General features: G+C 46.2%; 1 protein-coding gene across 1 annotated transcript in view; it reads left to right on the forward strand.

Annotated features, from left to right (window-relative positions):
* Nucleotides 1-21,005, forward strand: part of MYH9 (myosin heavy chain 9) — a 318,178-nt gene that overhangs the window by 256,324 nt on the left and 40,849 nt on the right. The window contains exon 37 of the mRNA XM_085601113.1: nucleotides 6,942-7,065. Coding sequence (XP_085457239.1) covers nucleotides 6,942-7,065 — 124 coding nt within the window. The remainder of the gene's footprint in view (nucleotides 1-6,941; nucleotides 7,066-21,005) is intronic.

Raw genomic sequence — 21,005 nt, forward strand, 5'->3', positions numbered from 1 at the left:
GGCAAGACAGACATGGTACTCACAAATAGTGGAAATGGCACAGGGGCCACCACACAAGTTCACACAAAGAAAAGACTTACACTCCATGCAGAACGGAGAAGTTCTACACCCAGAGCCAGAGAGCCTCTGTCTAGCGGCATGGCTCCTGAAGACAGAGTTCACACACCTTAAGCTACCCCAAAGCACTATGCAAGTGCTCCGGGAAGCAAGGAGACCGAACACACGGAAATGCTATGGGGAAAAATGCAAGAGGTTCACACTGTGGTGCAGAAAAAATAAACTGCAGAATAAGTTGACAAGGGAATCAACGGTGCTTAAATACCTCACGCATCTACTAAAAGCCAAGCTAAGTTCGTCTTCGCGAAGAGTCCACCTAGCGGCGATTGTGGCCTACACACGAGGTGAGACAGGAGAAAGTTTCTTTACGTCACGAGTAGTAAAGAGATTCCTGGTAGGGGCAAAAAGGATAGCGCCACCAAAGAGGATTCCGCCGCCGGCATGGAACCTCAACATAGACGGAACTTATGAAGGCGCCCTTTGAGCCCATCCACAAGGCCTCACTACAAATGCTGACAATGAAAACAGCCTTTCTGGTAGCAATAACCTCGCTGCGCAGAGTGAGCGAACTGCAAGCGTTAATGCTGCAAGAGCCCTACATCCAAATACACAAGGACCGAGTCGTAATGAGTACACCCACACTTCATGCCTAAGGTCGTGTCAGCATTCCATATGAACCAAACTATTCAAATACCTAGTTTATTTCAAAACCCAGTTACAAGCGCAGAGAGGGCACTACACACTCTAGATGCTAGAAGAGCAGTGATGCACTACATTGAGAGTACAAAAGAGCACAGGAAAACCAAGCAGTTTTGTGTCCTTCGCAACCAGCTTCCTGGGTAGACAGTAACAAAGCACCATCGCGCGATGGATCGCACTAACGATGCAATTCTGCCACAAACAGGCAGGGCAAGAGCTAACGGAGGGGGCATGGGCCCTCTCCACAAGAAAGAAGGGAGCAACGATTGCCTTTCTGGCAAGCACACCCATTCAAGACCTATGTCTGGCGGCAACATGGGCTTCAGTGCGTTCGTTCCCTAAGCACTACTGCGTGGATATACAAATGAACAAGGAAGCACAAGTAGGGCAAAGGGTGCTTCAACATATATTCAACGACCAACGCTCATCTTCCACCCAGCCGCCACAAAGATGACAAACCGCTACAAAGTCTATGCACAGCATAGTGAATCCAGAAAGATTCACGCTGCAAAACGAATAGTTTCTTACCGGTCTGTGTAGTTTTGCAGCTTGAAGATCTTTCTGGATTCACTAGCTAACCCACCCACCTCTGCCAGAAAGATGAGGCAGGAGAGGAAGGTGGAAGGACAGAGTAAAAGAACAAAAGAATACTGAAAGTGGATACATTGAAAAAGGAAAATACTAAAGAACACCTAGGATCAAAAAAAAAGGGGAAAAAAGAACCCGAAGATGGCACCCCAAGGTGGGACTGCCGCATGAAGCATGCCCACGTCACGAGAAGTACACCAAATGGAGGGATGTCGACGCCCACCTGGGCTACAAAAAATAAAAGACAGACTACGATTCCAGACCCAACCACCAGACCGCGGAATAATGCACAGCATAGTGAATCCAGAAAGATCTTCAAGCTGCAAAACTACACACAGGTAAACTATTCGATATTCTCTCCCCAGAACAAAGTGAAGTCTACATGGCACACGTCCCTGTGCCATTCCTACAACCAATTGCCCTGGCATGGACCTGTCACCACTCTAGCACGGTGCCCTATACCATTGGCGAGGGTATAGGTGCATTAATAAGTCTAGAGAACACTTATTGAGCACTGCATACCATTTATCCATAAATGGTTTATTGAACTGGAAACGGAAGAGCATGGGTTTGATGGCTAATCGCAGGCTATGAGGAATTCTTTTGTGTTTGATATTGAATCAATGGAGCCTTTTAGTTCCCATTGAGAAATGAATTCTAGATGCTTTATTTGTTGAGTTATGGATCCTTCACAGGTGTCAAAAGATTTGGTAGCTTTAATTAATGCATACATTTCTGAAGCTTGTTCAGTGGTGTAGGCTTTTGTTTCAGATCTCATTTTCAGTAATTGCTATGCTTTCAAAAGAAGCAATGCTTGAAAATAAAGGGTGCAGTCCTTGTGGGTAGGCAGTTATACTGGGAACTGAATCAGAATGATGCAAGTGCTGCACACCATAAATGTTAAGGTCAAGATAAAGTAAATTGTAATTGCAAAGAGTTGACCAACTGTGATGCTAGTGTGTGCTACATGGTATCTGTGGGCTGCCTGTCCCACATGTAAACATGGGTATAAAGAATCCAGCAAAATAATTGAATTAACAGTGTGCATTACTTATAAGGCTTTTCTCAAACTTTACACAATTTCAACCTAGAATTACATAATGTAACTGTTTATACACCACACTATAGTCACGAAGTATATAAAAGTCATTGTTTCAGAACCAACTCGTTTTCAGAAGATACATAATTATAATCCAATTAAATCAATCTGGTGCAGTTCATACATGCAAATAACATACATGTACAAATAGCTTTCTTCATATGAATTCCACTTAATAGCACAATGCCCTATGCATTTCGGGACCATTCGTCCCTTCAGGGTACACTGTAACAAAGATAACAAATTATTGATGCATTGAAAGAAACCTACTCAACTGCTACCTAATTTAATGACACCCCCTGTTAGAGTCAAAACATTCCAAAAACAAATACTAACATGCACGCAACCATGCATGCCGACCATGCAAGTCAAGAGAAAACAATAGTCCCAGACTAAGAACTCCAGCTCATGTAGTGCGACCTTCCGTGAAGTCCCAGACTCGATACCGATGCCACAACAATAATGAACCACGAAAGTGAAAAATACCACTATTCTAAAACTAGAACACCAGTGACTGATAGGAAAGTGTTCCCGCCAAGTGAGCATGCTGTCAATATATATAATATATTTTTTACCCTGGGGCAACAAACTAGTCCAGGGAAGACAGTGAATGTCTTAATACTGCCCTCACACACTTTGCTGTGTCATGCTTCATCATAGGGCTGCATCATGCATCCAGGTGCAGCCCAACACTCAGGGTGGAGCGCAACATTTTTTGTGAAGAACCGTGGTGAGGGTAGAGAAAATTTGAAGGAACACAAAACACAACGTAACAAACGTAAACAAAACTTGAAGGAGAAATCTGTTCCCCTCAGAGAAGGGACCAAAAGGTGCAGATACATAGTTAAAACTCCCTAGAGGTCAGCACTCAATTTTATTCCTGTTGACCCCTGGAAGGATTAAAACACAAAAATTGGGATAAGCAGGGGGATGTAAAGGCCCCTATATCCCCACAGCAGATGCCAACCTGTTTCTGCCAATTTTATGCACCCCTAGTCTGGTGTTTACCTTCTTACTTGGTGCGTAGGACAATGTCAGCTTCTTTCTAAAACTTGGATTTTCGTTTGTTTACGATGAAGTTGTCGCCCTAGTGCCGTTTAGCCTGCATTCCGTTTCTTTGTGGTTAATGTCAGTGCTGGAGATCATGCAGCTATTTATGCAAGTGTACTCGTGTATATTTTGCAGATCTTTGTCAAGCGTCACGGTTAAATTTCAGGTATTGTTACCTTTACATGTTAAGCGCACTTCACTGTTTCGTTTTGAGCCAGTTTTAATTTATATCAATCTTTTTAGGATAATACAGCCTCTGAGCTCTTTCATACAATACCACGCTGCCTATGCTTGGCAGTAAGTACACGATCGTTCACACACATGTTAAGAATATTGACAGCATGCTCACTTGGCGGTAGCACTTTCCTATACGTCACAGGTGTTCTAGTTTCTTAGAATAGTGGTATTTTTCACTTTCGTGGTTCATTGTTATGGCATCGGTATTGAGTCTGGGGCTCCATGGAAGGTCGCACTACATGAGCTGGAGTTCTTAGTCTGTGACTATTTTCTCTTGACTTGCATGGTCGGCATGCATGTTAGTATTTGTTTTTGGAATGTTTTGACTCTTCTAACATGGGGTGTCGTTGAATTAGGTAGCAGTTGAGTAGGTTTCTTTCAATGCAACATCAATAATTTATCTTTGTTACAGTGGCTCCTGAAGAAGGGACAAAGGGTCCCGAAAAGCATAGGGCATTGTGCTATTAATTGGAATTCATATGAACAATTTGTACATTTGTTTTTTTGCATTATGTATGAACTGCACCAGAATTATTGTTTTAATTGGATTATAATGTACCTTCTGTGAACAAGTTGGTTCTGAAACACAATGAAAGTTTTTGTTAAATTTTTCCTACCTACAGTGTGTATAAACAGTGTTACATTGTGTAATTCTTGGTTGAAATTGTGTAAAGTTTGAGAAAATCCCTATAAGTAGTGCACACTGTTAATTCAAGCTATTTGGTTTATTCTTTTTACACATCCCTGTGTGCCATGCCTACAACCCACTGCCCTGGCATGTGGTTGTAGGCATGGCAGCTGGGTGCACTTTACCAGTGGTGAGGGTACAGGTGCACGAGCCCTGTGCCTGTACAGTGTCTAAACTAATTAGACACTGTGTGCAGTTATGCCTTTAAGAGTATCTGGTACTGGGAGTTTGTCATTACGAATTCCAGTGCCCCATAATGGCTTTACTGAAAACTGGAAAGTTGGGTTTCAAACTTCTCAGCACATTAAACCCACACTGATACCAGTGTGGGATTTAATGGAAAATGCACTCAGAGGGCATATTGGAGATGCCCCTGAAAAACGCCCTAACGCTAGTGTCCAGGCTGAGTGGCTGCTCACCAGCTGCCACCACCAGACCGGTTTCTGGACCCTTGGGTCGAGAGCCTGCTGTTCTCGGGGGTCTGAAACAATACACATCCTGGGACGAGGTGCCAAGCCTCCTCCCCCAGGATGGGCAGGGTCGACGAAAGGGTAGCTTCAAAGGTTTGCCGCCTTTGTGAGCTTCCCCAGTCCTTTGCTGCTTCCAGCAACTGGCCTCCACCAGTTCTGACCTCCACTTTGGGCGGGAGAATTGGCAGGAAAACCAAGTGAGGAAGGGAGGTGGGGGAGGCGAGGTGAAGCACAACTCGGTCTCTGCCATCTGGCAGATGGGAGGGCCCAGCCAACCAAAGAGGCATATGGGCCCTCCCACTGGAGGGTGGCATAATAGGGTGTGGACCCACCCCAAGGAAGGGACCCATTGGGCCCAACCTTTACCCACATGTAACTCCCCTAAAACTAGTATTTTGGGGCAACCCTGAACCTTGCCTCCTCAGACAAGAATTGACAAAGACCAGAGAAGCAGTGCTGAACTAGGAGGGAGCCCACTGACTTGGGCCCCAGCCCTACCGGCCTATCCCCCACCTCAAACCTGCACCAGCCAAATCCCCGTGTATCCAGCAGCCAGCACCCTCAAGAACCCTGGGGACCTGCCCTTCCTTCCAAGTCAAACGTTTGACCTGTGAGCACCGGATTTGCTCACCCATAGACGCTGGCTCCAGCGGAATACACAAATCTGCACCCGACAACCACAGCCTGAGTTAGAGTGGCACAACACCACGAGGAGGTCACCCCGGTGGTCCTGACCTGAGATCTAGTGATCTCAGACCTGCCTCGAATCTCCAAGCAAACCCTGCACCTCTTTCTGGAGGATCCCCCCCAACCAGTAAGAAAATCTGACTCCTAAAGACACCCCTGTACCTGACATCCCACGGCCTTGGGTGGCCCAACACTGTCCCAGCATCCCCAGGTAGCCCAACTTAAATCTCCAACCGGTGGTCACTTGCAGAAGATCTTTGTCCCCGAGCCTGCAGTCTTTATTGCAGCTGCAGAATCCCCATTGAAAACGGGGCACTGCACGCCAAAACAGCACCCTGCTGCCGCAGCTGGTGTACTTTGGGTTCTAACTCTGATCCCCCTTTGCCCTGAGCCTAACACAAGGAGCTTAGCTCCCACAACCTTGTGACCTGCTTGTGAGCAGCCACCAACTGGAGGCCCCATCCCCTATTGGATAACATTGGGCCTCTGCACCCGGCCGCCCTTGTGTCTCTGAGGGTGCTTTGAGAGTGCATTCTTGTCCCTGTGGGAACCCTGACTCTAACCTCAGAATACCAACTCCCACAAACTTGTACTTGCCTGCAAACCACCAACTTCACTTTTCTCCATAGGAATACATTGACTGCTTTTCCTAAATTATTGTAAATGTGGAGTTGGTTTGTATGGGACATTGAAAAACTGTTTATGTACTAAAAGTGAATTACTTACCTTCTGTCTCGGAGATGTCTCAGTGTGAAATCTAGGCATATCGCACTGATTAGCAAAAGTAATCTAAAGTAATGTACATAGTAATTTGAAAAGTAACTTTGAAACAGTCTTTCCTGTAATTCAATCGACTGCATTTGAACCTGCATTCAATTATAAACATTGCATAAGATTTTGCAAAGCATTTATTTTACTTACCTGCACTTGGCTTGGTTCTAGAAATGTCATATTTTTTATACAAATTGGCCGGAGTATGTCTGAGTGGGTGAAATCATTTGCTGCCTGAGTGTACAATTAATGCTCAACATTGCCCTCTGATAAAGCCTTCCTGCTTGCCCACACTACCACAAATGGAGTGAGGTGCTATCTTTTACCTCTGCCTATCTTTGGGATTCCACTGGACTCTCTGCACACTACACCTCATTTTGGTATAGTATATACAGAGCCAGCTTCCTACACCCACAAAGAGGGAAACGTTAAGCTGTCCGTAGAACCGACTTGGATACTGGGTTTCGGAGTTTAATAAGCTGCTCCTTTCAGCTGGCATTCACAAGAAAGGGCTGCTTTAGTCCCAGGTGCTCCACACCTAAGATGATTATGCATTTCCATCTGGCCTTCTCACAACTATTAAGTCTCTTTTCAGAGCGCTTGCATTGGAAGAGAAAAGGCGTCTTGATGCCCGGATTGCTCAACTGGAGGAGGAGTTGGAAGAGGAGCAAGGCAACACTGAGTTGGTGAATGATCGACTGAGGAAGGCCACCCTTCAGGTATGTGGAATTTCTTCAGGCAGGATCCAGCCACATGTGTATATGGGATGCCCTTTTCTGGGCATGTGGACTTGTCAGATGAAGCCCTCCATCGTTGCATGTTAGATTGCCTGGGAGCAGCCCCTGCACTGGGCATGTGAGCAGGTCTATAAGCACCCTCTGCTATGGGGACTTTGGCTTGCCTGTGTCGACTTGTAAAGCACATCTGGGCTTTGAGTGCTACAGCAGTGTCCACTTTATACCGGCAGCCTATTTGTTGAGTGAAATTGAGCAGGCGAAAGTACTGCAGCTTTAATATAAACTCGACTGTTCCTTTAAGCCAGTGTGTGCTATTGCAGGGAGTAGAGCTAAATTTGGACACTTTCATAAGGCTGTCATTTTACCTGAATATCTCTCACGTTTCCTGACTTAGTGGGGAAGTATCTCACAAGCTATAACTTGACCTTGACTGGAACAGCAAGTTCCCCCGTGACCCCATTGCAAGTTGCAGTGAAACAAGAGTGCAAATAAACGGTTCATACCAACTACGTTTTGCTGACACACAGGCCTCCTTAGTCTTCAGTTCAGGCTCCTTTTTTAGGCAATAATGCATTGAAAAGGCATGGGCTTGGGCTTTACATAACTGAGGCGGAGATGCCTGCTGTTGGACTTTTAGTGCAGGACCTAGATGGCTTTTCCCCCTTAACAGTTTAAAAAAATAGTGGTTTGCAGTTTAATAAATTTGGAAAGTGAATTTAAAATGGAATTGGCCAGTTGCAAGTAATGCCAGTAAATAAGCAACCATCCCTCAGCCCCCTAAAGCAATAGGAGGGTTTAATGCATATTTTAACTGAAGGGGAAAAAACAAAGGTTATAGTGAGTTTGATTATAACTTCTAGTGTTAATTTAAACAAGCACGAGTCACGTAAACAGTTAATAATGTAATGGTTATGAATTAAAACAGGTTCAAGGCATGTGGGCTGCTGAATTCATATCTGTGCATAGATCGCCCGCCTAGTGTTGGGTCCGGATGATTGCACATTGTTGTCCTGGAAGAGTCTTCGAAGTATCACGAGATAGGTGGCTCCTCCCCTGGACTACAGTGCGCATGGGCATCCTCTCCATCCTTAGATTGTTTTTTTCCGCCATTGGGTTCGGATGTGCTTATCTTAGCTCAAGTTAGGAAAATTTAGTTTAAGGCCAAAAGGCCTTTAGTTCTCGTCGGTACTGTTCCCGTTCGGTATCGACCAAGTTTCTTTAGTGCTTTAGCACCTTCTTCAAGCTTTTCGGATCCGCTTGGTCCGAACTTCGATCGACGATGGAATCGAGGACTCCCTTCAAAAGATGTCCTTTATGCCACGCGAAATACCCACATATCTACGTCCACCCGGTATGCAACAAATGTCTCTCACCGGATCACGATTAGTCGCAATGTATGGCCTGCGCCCGGTTCCGCTCGAAGAAAACTCTCCGGAATCAACGGGCAGCGAGATTGGAGGCGCAGCAATTGGCACCTGCCCCGGCCAACCTCTTTAGCACCGAGGACGAAGACGCCAAGAGCGTAGAAGACGTAGACTCCAGCCACGCTTCCGAACACGACTCCCGATCGGAAGACGACGATGAGGTGATCTTTGAGGGCGAAGACTTCGTCGAAGAGGTAGGAGACTACGATGAGGCCCTTGGGGCCAAGGAAGATAGCTCCAGCGAAGAGCTAGGCCAACCCGTCGATACGGAGGCCGAGACACTAAGTCGTCATAAGGCTCAGGTCGAGGGATCGCCTGCGGGCCTTACCCAAGATCGATCACAGGGTTCTTCGGCCCCGCCTCCGGGCCCAGCCTCGAACATTTCACAGGAGCCATTATTATCGAAGACTGGATTCCCTTCAGCGAAACCGAAACCGTCCATCGCACCGGTTCCATCGAAACCGAAAGTGAAACTGGTTGCGATCGGCTCGACGGCCTCGAAGCCCTCCACTCCAACGCCGGCAAAGGTCATCGGCTCCGACTGCTCAAAAAGATTTCGGTGCCGAGTTTACCGCAACGGGTCCGCGCGTCGAGCCGAAGAAGGCCCTCGGTCCCCACGCGGCGCCTCGGCCTCTGGCACCGAAGATTACGGCCCAAACCACCAAGGTCAAGGTTGCCGACCCGTCTGCGTCGAAGACAGCGGCGCCTGCCAAGTCATCGACTCGATAAGCGTCGATACCTCCCTTCGGATCGACGACCCAAAGACCGCAAAAAAGTCGGATGCCGTTTCGACGCCTACCTCCAAGGTGCCGATCGGTTCCAAGGCGCCATCGGCGTTCACCGTGCAACAGGTCTCAGCATCGTTGCAACGCATCAGAGACCGGGCAACCCTCCACTCTACGTTGGGTCCTGAAACGCACAAGGCCGCAAAATCACTCTGCGCCAGCGAACATCACATTTGGATTGCCGCCACCCACGGCGCCGAAAATGTTCGAAATTCGGACACGTGTCCGCCAAACACAGTCCCCATCCACTGGACAAACCGATATCGAGCCTTCACAGGCACACTTTATTGACGCCAACACTGGTAGGTTGATGCTCCGCAAGTGGAAAATCACGCAAGAGAGGGGCTTGGACTCATACAAAATTCCTCTGAAACACAAATTGCCGGCAGGATCAGAACCAGTGCTTCATGAATACTTTCAACCCTTCCATCAGGATCCACCGTCCTTTTCTCCTACTCATTCAGATACAGACGCAGGAGAGGACTATGTAGGGGATGATACCACCTACCCTGGGGATATCGATCCTGATGATCACTTGCAAAACCCAGATCAGGCATGGGATGACCCCACCGACCAGGGTAACGCACCAGATACTCCTGACACGCAGATTTACAATATAAAGACATCTCCCACAGAGGACACTGCTGCCTTTAATGCCCTCATAGAACGGGCTGCTGCCAATCATGAAGTGAAACTCCATTCTGACACTGTAGAAGAAGACTTCTTAGTGGACACTTTCGCCTCCTCGAAAAACTGTTAAAACTCTGCCAATGTTAAAGGGAGTTCTAAAACCTGCAAAAGACATTTTTAAAGAAACAACCAGGGCACGGGTGCTGAACCCCAGAATCAAAAAGAAATACAAGCCTGCACCTGGAGACCCTATGTACATTAGGGGTCAGTTACCTTTAGACTCCATGGTTGTTGCTAATGCTCGCAAAAGAGCCCACACAAACAACGGGTGATGCTCCTCCCCCAGACAAGGAGTCCAAAGTGCTGGAGACATCAGGCAAACGGATAGCAGCGCAAGCGGCAAACATCTGGCGCATTGCCAACACACAGGCACTCCTGTCCGGTTATGATAGGTCCCACTACGACACACTAGAATCACTGCTACAACATTTGCCAGATGAATATAAAGAGGCAGCGGAGCTCCTTATCAGAGAGGGACAACTCCTTACCAATGCGTCCATCAAATGCGCACTGGATGCAGCCGACACTGCAGCGAGGGCGATCAACACAAGCGTCATGTTGAGGAGGCACGCATGGTTGAGAATCTCTGGCTTCAAGCCTGAGATTCAGAACAATATCTTAAATCAACCGGTCAACCCAGACTATTTATTTGGCCCTGAAGTTGACACTACCCTCGAAAAAATTAAGAGACACAAACTGCAAAATCAATGGGGGCTCTGCAGTCGCAGCAGTTTCGTAGTGGCTCCTTTCGTCGCCCCGGGAATAGAGGAGCAGCTAGAGGCCAGGGGTCCCAGCAGCAGTACAATAAAGGGGGCACACAAAGTAACTATGATAAAACCACCAGAGGTGGATATCGTGGATCCAGCACCAAAGGCAGAGGACGTGGGTACGGCAACACCAGGTCCTCCCCCAAAAACAAACAGTGACGCCTTCTCCCTGCCCCCCGACCACATAACACCTGTCGGGGAGACTCCAGCAGTTCCTGTCAGTCTGGAAAACCAGCACCACAGACAGGTGGGTCAGGGACATTATCCAGCACGGTTACTGTCTCGAATTAACATCCACTCCACCCAACATACCGCCAAAGCACCGTCCTATGTCCGTAGAGCACTTGGCATTATTGCAGCAGGAAGTACGAAGTATGCTGCAAAAAGGTGCAATAGAAGTCGTGCCCGTCAACCGACAGGGGTGTACTCTCTGTACTTCTTAATCCCAAAAAAGGATGGTTCGCTCAGACCTATACTAGACCTGAGACCCCTCAACCACTACATTCTCTCAGAGCATTTCCATATGCTCACCCTACAACAGGTTCTACCGCTACTCAGTCAAGGAGACTTCCTAGCCACACTGGACTTGAAAGATGCGTATTTCCACATACCCATACACCCATCACACAGAAAATATCTCAGGTTCACTATTCAGGGGAATCACTATCAGTTCAAAGTTCTCCCCTTCGGAGTAACAATGGCACCCAGGGTCTTTACCAAGTGCCTAGCAACAGTGGCTGCACATCTACGGAGAAAACACATTCACGTCTTCCCTTACCTGGACGACTGGCTTGTTCAGGCAAAGTCTGCCCAGCAATGTGCCAGCCACATGTCCCTCACCATTCACCTTCTTCACAGTCTGGGATTCTCACTAAATTACCCAAGATCACATCTCCAACCCGCACACGTACGACAGTACCTTGGGCGCGACCATAAACACTCTGGCAGCCACAGCTCAGCCAAATTTAGTGAGGATCAACAGCATGCAACTGCTGATCACAAAGTTCAAACCTCAACACTCCCTTCCTGCGCGAGTGTTCATGCAGTTGATAGGCATGATCGCCTCCTGCATTTTCATAGTCCCGCACGCGAGACTACATATGCGCCCGCTTCAGGAGTGCTTGGCATGTCAATGGAATCAGGCTCACGGACAGTTGAAAGACCTAGTGTTGGTGAGCGGTCGGGCATACAACTCTCTGCATTGGTGGAATCCACAAAACCTTTGCAAGGGCCGACCGTTCAAAGAGCCTGTTCCACAAATAATACTGATAGCGGACGCCTCTCTCCAGGGTTGGGGCACATGTACTCACTTACACAGTGCAGGGCCTATGGACGACACAGCAAAAGAAGATGCACATCAACGTTCTGGAACTGATGGCAATCTTCCTAGCCATGAAGGCATTCAAAGTACACTTGTGCAACAAGGTCGTGTTGACCCGGACGGACAACAGGACTGCCATGTACTACATACAGAAGCAGGGAGGAACACTCTCCACAGTTCTCATCTGGCTCCGAGCATGTGGAAGTGGGCCATTCAGAGGAACATCTTCCTCATGGCGGAACACCTCCCCGGCAAGGACAACCAGATGGCGGATCTGCTCAGCAGACACAGCCACCAGATGCACGAGTGGGAGCTACATCAGTCAGTACTCCAACCGTACTTCCAACAGTGGGGTCATCCAGAGATGGACCTATTCGCCACAAACAAACGCAAAATGCCAATGCTATGCCGCCAGGTTCCCACATCCGCAGTCACAGGGCAATGTGATATGGATGAACTGGTCCGGCAGATTTGCGTACGCTTTTCCCCCCAGCGCCATTAATACCGCTAGTGGCATGCAAACTGCGACAACACTCACTGACACTCATCCTAGTTGCTCCCACATGGGCACGCCAACCATGGTACACCACCTTTCTAGAACTTTCCGTGGTGCTGCGGATCAAACCCGCACTTTTAACGCAGAACCATGGCGAAATTAAGCACCCAGATCCACAACAGCTGAACCTGGCAATCTGGCTCCTGAAGTCATAGTTTGGCTACCTCAACCTGCCACCTGAATGTATGAATATCATCAAGGAGGCCAGGAGACCCACTACCAGAGCTTGCTATGCGGCTAAATGGAAGAGGTTTGTCATTTACTGCAACAACAATGACATTAACCCGCTGGATGCATCCATTCAAAACATCATCTGTTATCTCTTACACTTATACCGATGCAATCTGGCATACAACTCAATACGTATCCATTTAACCGCAATAGCAGCCTATCTTCAAAACAGGCAGCACCTCTCTTTATTCAGAGTGCCTGCCATCAAAGCCTTCTTGGAAGGACTCAAACAAGTAATTCCCCCAAGACACCCACCGGCACCGGTGTGGAACCTCAATGTGGTCCTCACCAGACTAATGGGTCCACCCTTTGAACCTCTCCATTCATGTGAGATTCAATTCCTCACCTGGAAAGTAGCTTTCCTAGTGGCAATCACTTCATTAAGAAGAGTTAGTGAACTCCAGGCACTAACCATTCAAGAGCCATTCATACAGGTTCACGCAAAAAGTTGTACTACGTACCAACCCCAAATTCATGCCCAAAGTGATATCGCAGTTCCACATGAATCAAACTATTGAACTGCCGGTTTTCTTTCCAAGTCCACAAAATGTCGCAGAGAGAATGCTCCATACACTAGATGTAAAGAGGGCCCTCATGTACTATATAGACAGAACTAAGGACTTTTGGAAAACAAAACAACTTTTCGTTGCCTTTTCTCCACAACACAAGGGCAACGCCATTTCCAAAGCAGGGATAGCCAGATGGATTGTTAAATGTATTCAAATTTGCTATCAAAAAGCTAAATGCACATTAACGATTCCCCCAAGAGCCCACTCAACACGAAAGTTAGGGGCGTCCATGGCTTTCCTAGGAAACATTCCTTTACAGGAAATATGTAGAGCAGCCACATGGTCCACTATACATACATTTACCAAACACCTGTGTAGATGTACACTCAAAACAGCAGGCAGCTGTAGGACAGGCTGTTCGCAAAACTCTTTTTCAGACTGCTGCAGCTGGCACGGGCAGCCGCCGCTAATGGAGGGACTGCTATATAATCTATGCACAGATATGAATTCAGCAGCCCACATGCCTCGAACTGAATATGCTACTTACCAGTATGCATCTGTTCTTGGCATGTAGGGCTGCTGACATTCATATCGCCCACCCTCCTCCCCGACGCCTGTAGCGGCTGCAGCACTCAATTACTGTATAGCATGGTCATCACTTACTGCATCTACTCCATCACTGCCACAATGGCGAAAAACAATCTGATGATGCCCATGCGCACTGTAGTCCAGGGGAGGAGCCACCTATCTCGTGATACTTCGAAGACTCTTCCAGGACAACAATGTGCAATCATCCGGACCCAACACTAGGCGGCGATCTATGCACAGATATGAATGTCAGCAGCCCTACATGCCAAGAACAGATGCATACTGGTAAGTAGCATATTCATTACATTTGCTGGTTATAGTTAGGACCTCGAACTTAACAGCAATGCAACCAATTGTAACAGAAAATTACAAATTTTGTGTAAATTTCAAGTTAAATGCGTTGTTTCTGCATGTTAACTTAAATATTGCGGTCATACACATTCAATTTCATAGATTCATGTGCTTAAATCCTCCCAGTGCTCTGGATTGTAACTGGAAATACTTGACCATGCAGGTGTTTGCAGTATAGTGCTTGTGGCGCATTGCATGCTGGCTGCATCGGCCAAGTCCGGTGTGCTTTACTGGTTCTCCTGTCGGTGGGACACAAGGTCTTCCATGTCCTCACAGGTCTGAGTGTGCCTGGGGTTGGTCCTAAGCTGCTTCTCTCGCTGTGGTCCTCAGAGTAACCCATTTTCCTCTATTGACTGAACATTTCTTTTCTGGATTTCTAATTTTGAGAGCCCTGCCAAATCGGGACCACTGGGTGCGCCAACAAACTTGTCCTCATCTGTTAAATTCTTTGGTTTGAGCAGCGAATAGACTTGGCAGTCTTCATACTTGTGTTCTCTCGGAAGGTGGAACCTACTCACTGGATGTTCATTCTTAAGGGGGAGATTCCAATGATAACTTGTGTAGAATACTACAAAATGGCATCTAGTAATCTGAGACCACACCTCCATCATTCATTCTCCAACCACATTGAAGTACTCTGCCCCGCCAATGAATATCCATGAAAACCTTTCCAGTGTAGGTGGTTTATCTCCGATGTGTTGTCTTTGTTGGGATTTGTTTGAGTTCCAAACTTTTGGTGACTTCATCTGATGTCCTTCTAATTTGATAAGGCGATAGTCAGTTTTCATCAATTCAGATTGGATCAACAGTTTGAATCCACATCTGCGCTTTACCATGAATATTGTGGTAAATTTTAATTACCTAGACTTAATTTATGCGGTAAAATACAATACGAATAACTCAGTAAAAATAAGAGGCAGAATCCGTGGTATTCGAGGGTATAATAGGGAATTTATTCCTTACAAAGGAATGATGGTTCGAACCAGGCAATCGAGTTCTGTCACCACGAAGGTTCAGGAAGGGATCAGCAATACATTATTGACAGGTTAAAGTATATATAGTAATGCATTACAGTAAAGACAGATACAGGAGGCGTAACAACTGATAAGAATACACATACGTAATAGAAAAGGCGTTACAATAGGCGTGCTTAGAGGCGTATACTAAAAACGTCATTATGATGGTGACACAAATGGGTGGATCCATAAGAGAATCCTGCAAAGTCAGCAAAAATACATGGCAGAGATGCGCGCGCAGCCGCATGACGTGTGATTGACGTGTAACTAGAGGGTGAAGGGAACTTGACATTTAGCCCTACATGAGGAGACAGAAGTCTGGAGTGTCAGGACAACCTAGTCCTAAATCATATCTAATGTCTTATGTTTAAAGAACTATATTATCTGGAAGGAAAGGTCTTCTCGGACAGATCCTATTCTATACTGACTGCTAGTGCGTGTACAAGCGTCTTAAGTGTCTACATGAGATGTGAGGGGGCATGGGCCTACTATGGTAACGAGAGTCATGAATTACTTGCACGGAGACAGTAAGGCCGGGCCCTTTGCTCTGCAGCTAGAGGGATGTTTACCTAAGCTACTAGACAGGAATGCATTTCTTGAGGAGCGGAACAGATAACTTGAAGGCTGAATACAGTTTTGGCAGGCAACAGGCCGGGCTAAGCACCGTTAACCGCGCAGGAAGTAAGACAAAGTTCATGGATACAGATGCTGGTCCAGGCTGGAGCATTCAGAGATAGAAGCAGGAAAAGCTCGATGGCAGAATTCAGGGCCTACCTTGCCAGAGCTGGAAAACGTGAAAAGTATACCATATAAAGATGGTGGCAAGGCATACTTAGGAACGGAATATCTGGCCCATTCATGGCAGATATGAAAGAGTACATATTAACGTTGGACACAATTGTATTTGCGTCTTCATAGCTTGAAGTGGAGGGAACATACATGTACTTGTAGCATGTACATGGAGCCGTTGGGGTCTAGATAGGGGACACAATTGACCATAAAAATTCATAATTCCTCATTCCCTCCTTGTCCCCTACGGACCCTCATGAAATATCGATCTTCAGGAATCCATCAATCTGTTCATGTAACATCATTTGCTCTTCTTTCTTCTTCCGGGATCTTGAATGAAAACTTGAACGTGGAATACACGATGTGGCACACAGGCCGCAAATCGCTGGTCCACATTGTAGACATAGGCAGCAACTGAATACTATGAGAAGGCCAATACCTAGGAAGGATAGGACTTTCCATCCCCAGGCTGACAATACACTCCAGAACCAACTGGACCATGTCCAGGTGCCTGCATTCTGATGTATCTGGTTTGCAATCTTGTGAAGACGAGTTATGGCTTTATATACGGATGGCGCGTTTTCTGGGATGAAAACACAGCCACTTGATCCGATGACCCTACAAGCTCCGCCCCTATCTGCTAGGATGACGTCAAGGACAAGACGATTTTGGAGAACAACAATCCGCATCGCAGACTGCTCCTCTGTTAAGTTGCCTAGGGCAGAGGTAGTTTCATTCACTACTGCTTCAAGGGTTCTAGTTAATCTACGTATCAGTTTACTGTTTGAGACAACACCTATGTAAGGAAAGAGACCTTTATTGAAGTCTGTATATTGTTCCCATGCTGTTTCTGTGTAGTCAACAATCGGGATATCTCTCGGTCTATGGTGTACTAGATTGGTATTTCTATGATAATCAGGAGGGGCTAGGAAAACAGGTGGCAAAAGGAATGCAATGTAACAGGTACCATCCCAATCTAGGGGTAGGCGTATATATGCGGTGTGACCACAGATGAAATAGGAGTGACGGGAAGCTCTAAATGTAGACTTGCCTTTATCACTGAATTTGATCACAGTAGTACATTTACTATGACCCAGGTGTACTGAACCATTCTTTCTTACACAGAATTCACCTTTGACTGGTAATACTGACATAGCAGGCAAGACTAGTGTAGCTTCAGATTCAACATTTAGAATCATGAGGTTAAGTGTAAAATTACCTAATCCATATACTTCATTTTCTAGGTCAGTTCCTGTTCTTTTGGGAAGTCCCTCCTTGTTAGGATGACAGGCTTTAAGCAAAACTAAGTTCAGGTTTCCCCATACCCAGTTGCTCTGGTAAACTACAGTGTTTGAATCTAAAGAGTTAATCAAACTAAACCATGCTCCACAGGAACCATTGTGTGTGAACGGATATGGAAAGAGAGGCAGAACTCCTTTGTATTTCTGATAGGGAGTCGGCCACATATCCAACAATTTGTAGCATTGCTAGTTTGATGGAAATGGTGTAACATACTAATGAATGTGTTGTTGCGCAGCGCAAATCTATAGGACAACTCATGTGGAGGTAGTTCACTAAAAGAATGTTCGGCAGTAACATTGTAAGCACGCTTGAAAATAGGATAGTACATATGTAACAGTATACTTGCAGCAATAATAAAAAGACTTAGAAAAAACATAATTAACAATGTCACTATACAGTGACTATGAAGTGATTTACAGTATGCATGTTTCTTGAGCTGTTTCGGTCTATTTTTCTCTCTCATTCGGTCTAGAGGATACATGTCAAAGACTTAATTCAACCGATTCACCTTGAAGAGGACTTAAACAATCGAATTGTCTGACTTGCTAGACCTTAGTTTTAGTTTTAGTTTATAGTTTTGAGATTTGGTCGGTTCAACCAAGGGGAGTTTTGAATCAGTCTCTGGAAGGGGGCAGGGCTGAGTTCCGTTCGGATGGTAGTCCATGAAATTTCTTGATATGACTCGAGTGTAACCAACCCTTGCGACCTTCGACCTTCACTGCTGTCCTCGTCGTTAGGAGAACGAGCTTTGGTTGTTGCCAACGAGGCTCTAGCGGGCTCCTCCTGTCGAAGTTTCTCACGAGAACTAGATCTCCAGGAACCACTTCATGGGGCTTTACCTCGGTGTTGTCGGGAAAGGCTGCAGCTACCTGTGAACGGCAAGATTGTAGTGCAGACATCAAGGAAGCAAGGTAATCTGTCAGCATATTACAATCAACATCAGTTATTTTACGAGGTATAGGCGTCCCCCACATATTTGGTGGCCTACCGAAGACTACCTCGTACGGGGATAGCCCTGTGCGAGAATGTGCTACCATTCTCATGTAAAATAGTGCAACCGGTAAGGCTACTATCCAGTCGACGCCTTTCTCTCTACATATTTTAGAGAGTCGTATTTTCAGGGTCTGATTATGACGTTCCACGAGACCTGCTGCCTCGGGATGTCGGACACAGTGGAATTTCCATTGATAGCCTAACAAGAGTGAAATGTGTTTCATTAGCTCGGATGAGAACGGCTGGCCATTATCTGAGTACACGATACGGGGCAAACCATACCGTGGGAAGAATTCACGAACTAATTGTTTGGCAGTAGTCGGGGCAGTGTAATCTGAAACGGGATACGCCTCTGTCCAACGGGAAAGAGCGCATACAACTACGAGGACCTATTTGAATCCTCGACATCGTTCCATCTGGATATAATCCATCTGGAGGACTTCAAAAGGATTATCAGGAGGTTGAAATCCACCCTGCTCTACAGGTACGCCTTTACCTGGGTTGAACTGACAACAAATCATACAAGTTCGGACTTTCTGTTTGGCTGCAGCTCGTAAGTGTTTGTTGAACCAAATGTGTTGAATACTGTCTAACATAGCTTTTTCTCCTAGATGTGCTGGACTATGTATTGTGTTAATGATAACTTGAACCATTGAGTCGGGGAGAAACCATATAGATTTTCCCTTCGTCATCCATCCCTGATCGGTTTGGATCCCTCCTAATTCAGTCCATTTCTTTATTTCCTCTGGTGTAGCATGTGTCTGTATGTCAATTGCATCAAGAGCGGGATCCTTAACTGTCATGCAGTGTGTCGGCGTCGGAACTATTGTCTTTGTCAAGTCAGTTGCACGAGTCTGATTCTGTGCTGTTTGCTTAGCTGTTCGGTCTGCTAGGTCGTTACCCTGGGAAATAATATCGGTGACTTTTGTATGAGCTTTACACTTCATGATAGATATTGAAATAGGTAGATGTATTGCATCTAACAGAGCTTGAATGAGGGGACCGTGTTGAATGTTGGCACCGTGAGAAGTCAAATAACCTCTCTCTCGCCAAAGGACTCCGAAGTCGTGTACGACTCCGAAAGCATAACGTGAATCTGTGTATATGTTAACTTTTCTATTCTTGGCTTGAATACAGGCTTGTGTCCGAGCAATACGCTCTGCTGCTTGAGCTGATAATGTGTCGATACAATTTGTTTCAATGACTTCGGTGTCTGTCGTGACTGCATAGGCGGCCACTAACTTTCCTGTACTTGTTCTCATACATGAACCATCTACATAAAGTGTCAGGTCTGGATCTGGTAATGGAACGTCTGTCAAGTCTTGTCTGGGTTTCGTCGTAATAGTGATGACTTCAATACAATCATGTGCCAATGGGTCTGTTCCACTTAATGGCAAAAGTGTGGCAGGATTTAATGTACTACAACGTCTGATTTCTATGTGTGGCTGGAACAATGTGAGTTCGTAACCTGTCAGTCGTGCTATAGTCAAGTGTTGTTTGTGTCCGGTTCAAGAGAACCTCTACTGCGTGTGGTACTTGTACTGTCAATTGATGTCCTAATACTATGGAATCGCTTTGTCTAATCGCTAGAGCTGTCGCTGCAACTGATTTCAGACACGCAGGAAGAGCTTGAGCTACGGGATCTAATGTGCTAGAAAAGTAAGCACATGGCTTGTGTGATCCTGCTTGTTCCTGAGTGAGTACTGACAAGGCAGTACCTTCACGTTCTGTAACAAAGAGTGTTAAAGGCTTACTGTAACATGGCGTCGCTAAAACAGGTGCTTGGCATAAGGCTTTCTTTAAGTCTTCAAATGCTTTTGTATGTTTTGGAGTCCAAGGGAGGACAGTCGATGTCGCTGCCTCCTGGGTTGTCAACTGAATGAGTGGTTTAGCTAAAAATGCATATTGGGGAATCCACTGCCTGCAGTACGAAGTGAGGCCTATGAAGGCCCGTACCTCCTTTTGTGTCTTGGGTGGTGGCATGTTTACAATTAACTGGATACGATCAGGTGTGAGCTGTCTCCCCCATTTGGACAGCAAGTGCCCTAGGTACACAACTTGCTGGGCACAAAATTGCAGCTTTGAACGGGACACCTTGTGCCCCTTGTCGGCTAAGAAATGTAAAACCGTCAGTGATGCTTCTTCACATTCGGGTTCGCTTCGGGCGGTGATCAGCAGATCGACATACTGAAGCAGTGCAGTGTTAACAGGCATGTGGATACTGTCAAGTTGTCTTTTCAGTGCTTGACTGTAGATGCTAGGACTTTCTGTAAATCCTTGAGGTGCGCGTGTGAATTTAAAACTTCGTCCATTTAAACTGAATCCGAACAAATATTGGCTTTCCGGATCGATTGGGACGCTGAAGAAGGAGTTCTTGAGATCAATTACAGTAAAGAACGTTGCCTCTGAATCAATAGCTGTCAGTAATGAAGAAATATCCGGGACCACGGGATATTGTGGTACAATGCATTTATTCAATTCTCGCAGATCAATAACTAATCGATATACTGGGGGTGCTTTTGGATCAGTTCGTTTAAGAATCGGAATAATCGGAGAATTACATACATTGGAGTCTGTTTCTACAACCACTCCTTGTGCAA

Source organism: Triturus cristatus, chromosome 4_2, assembly GCF_964204655.1.
Source record: "Triturus cristatus chromosome 4_2, aTriCri1.1, whole genome shotgun sequence".
Lineage (NCBI taxonomy): Eukaryota > Metazoa > Chordata > Amphibia > Caudata > Salamandridae > Triturus > Triturus cristatus.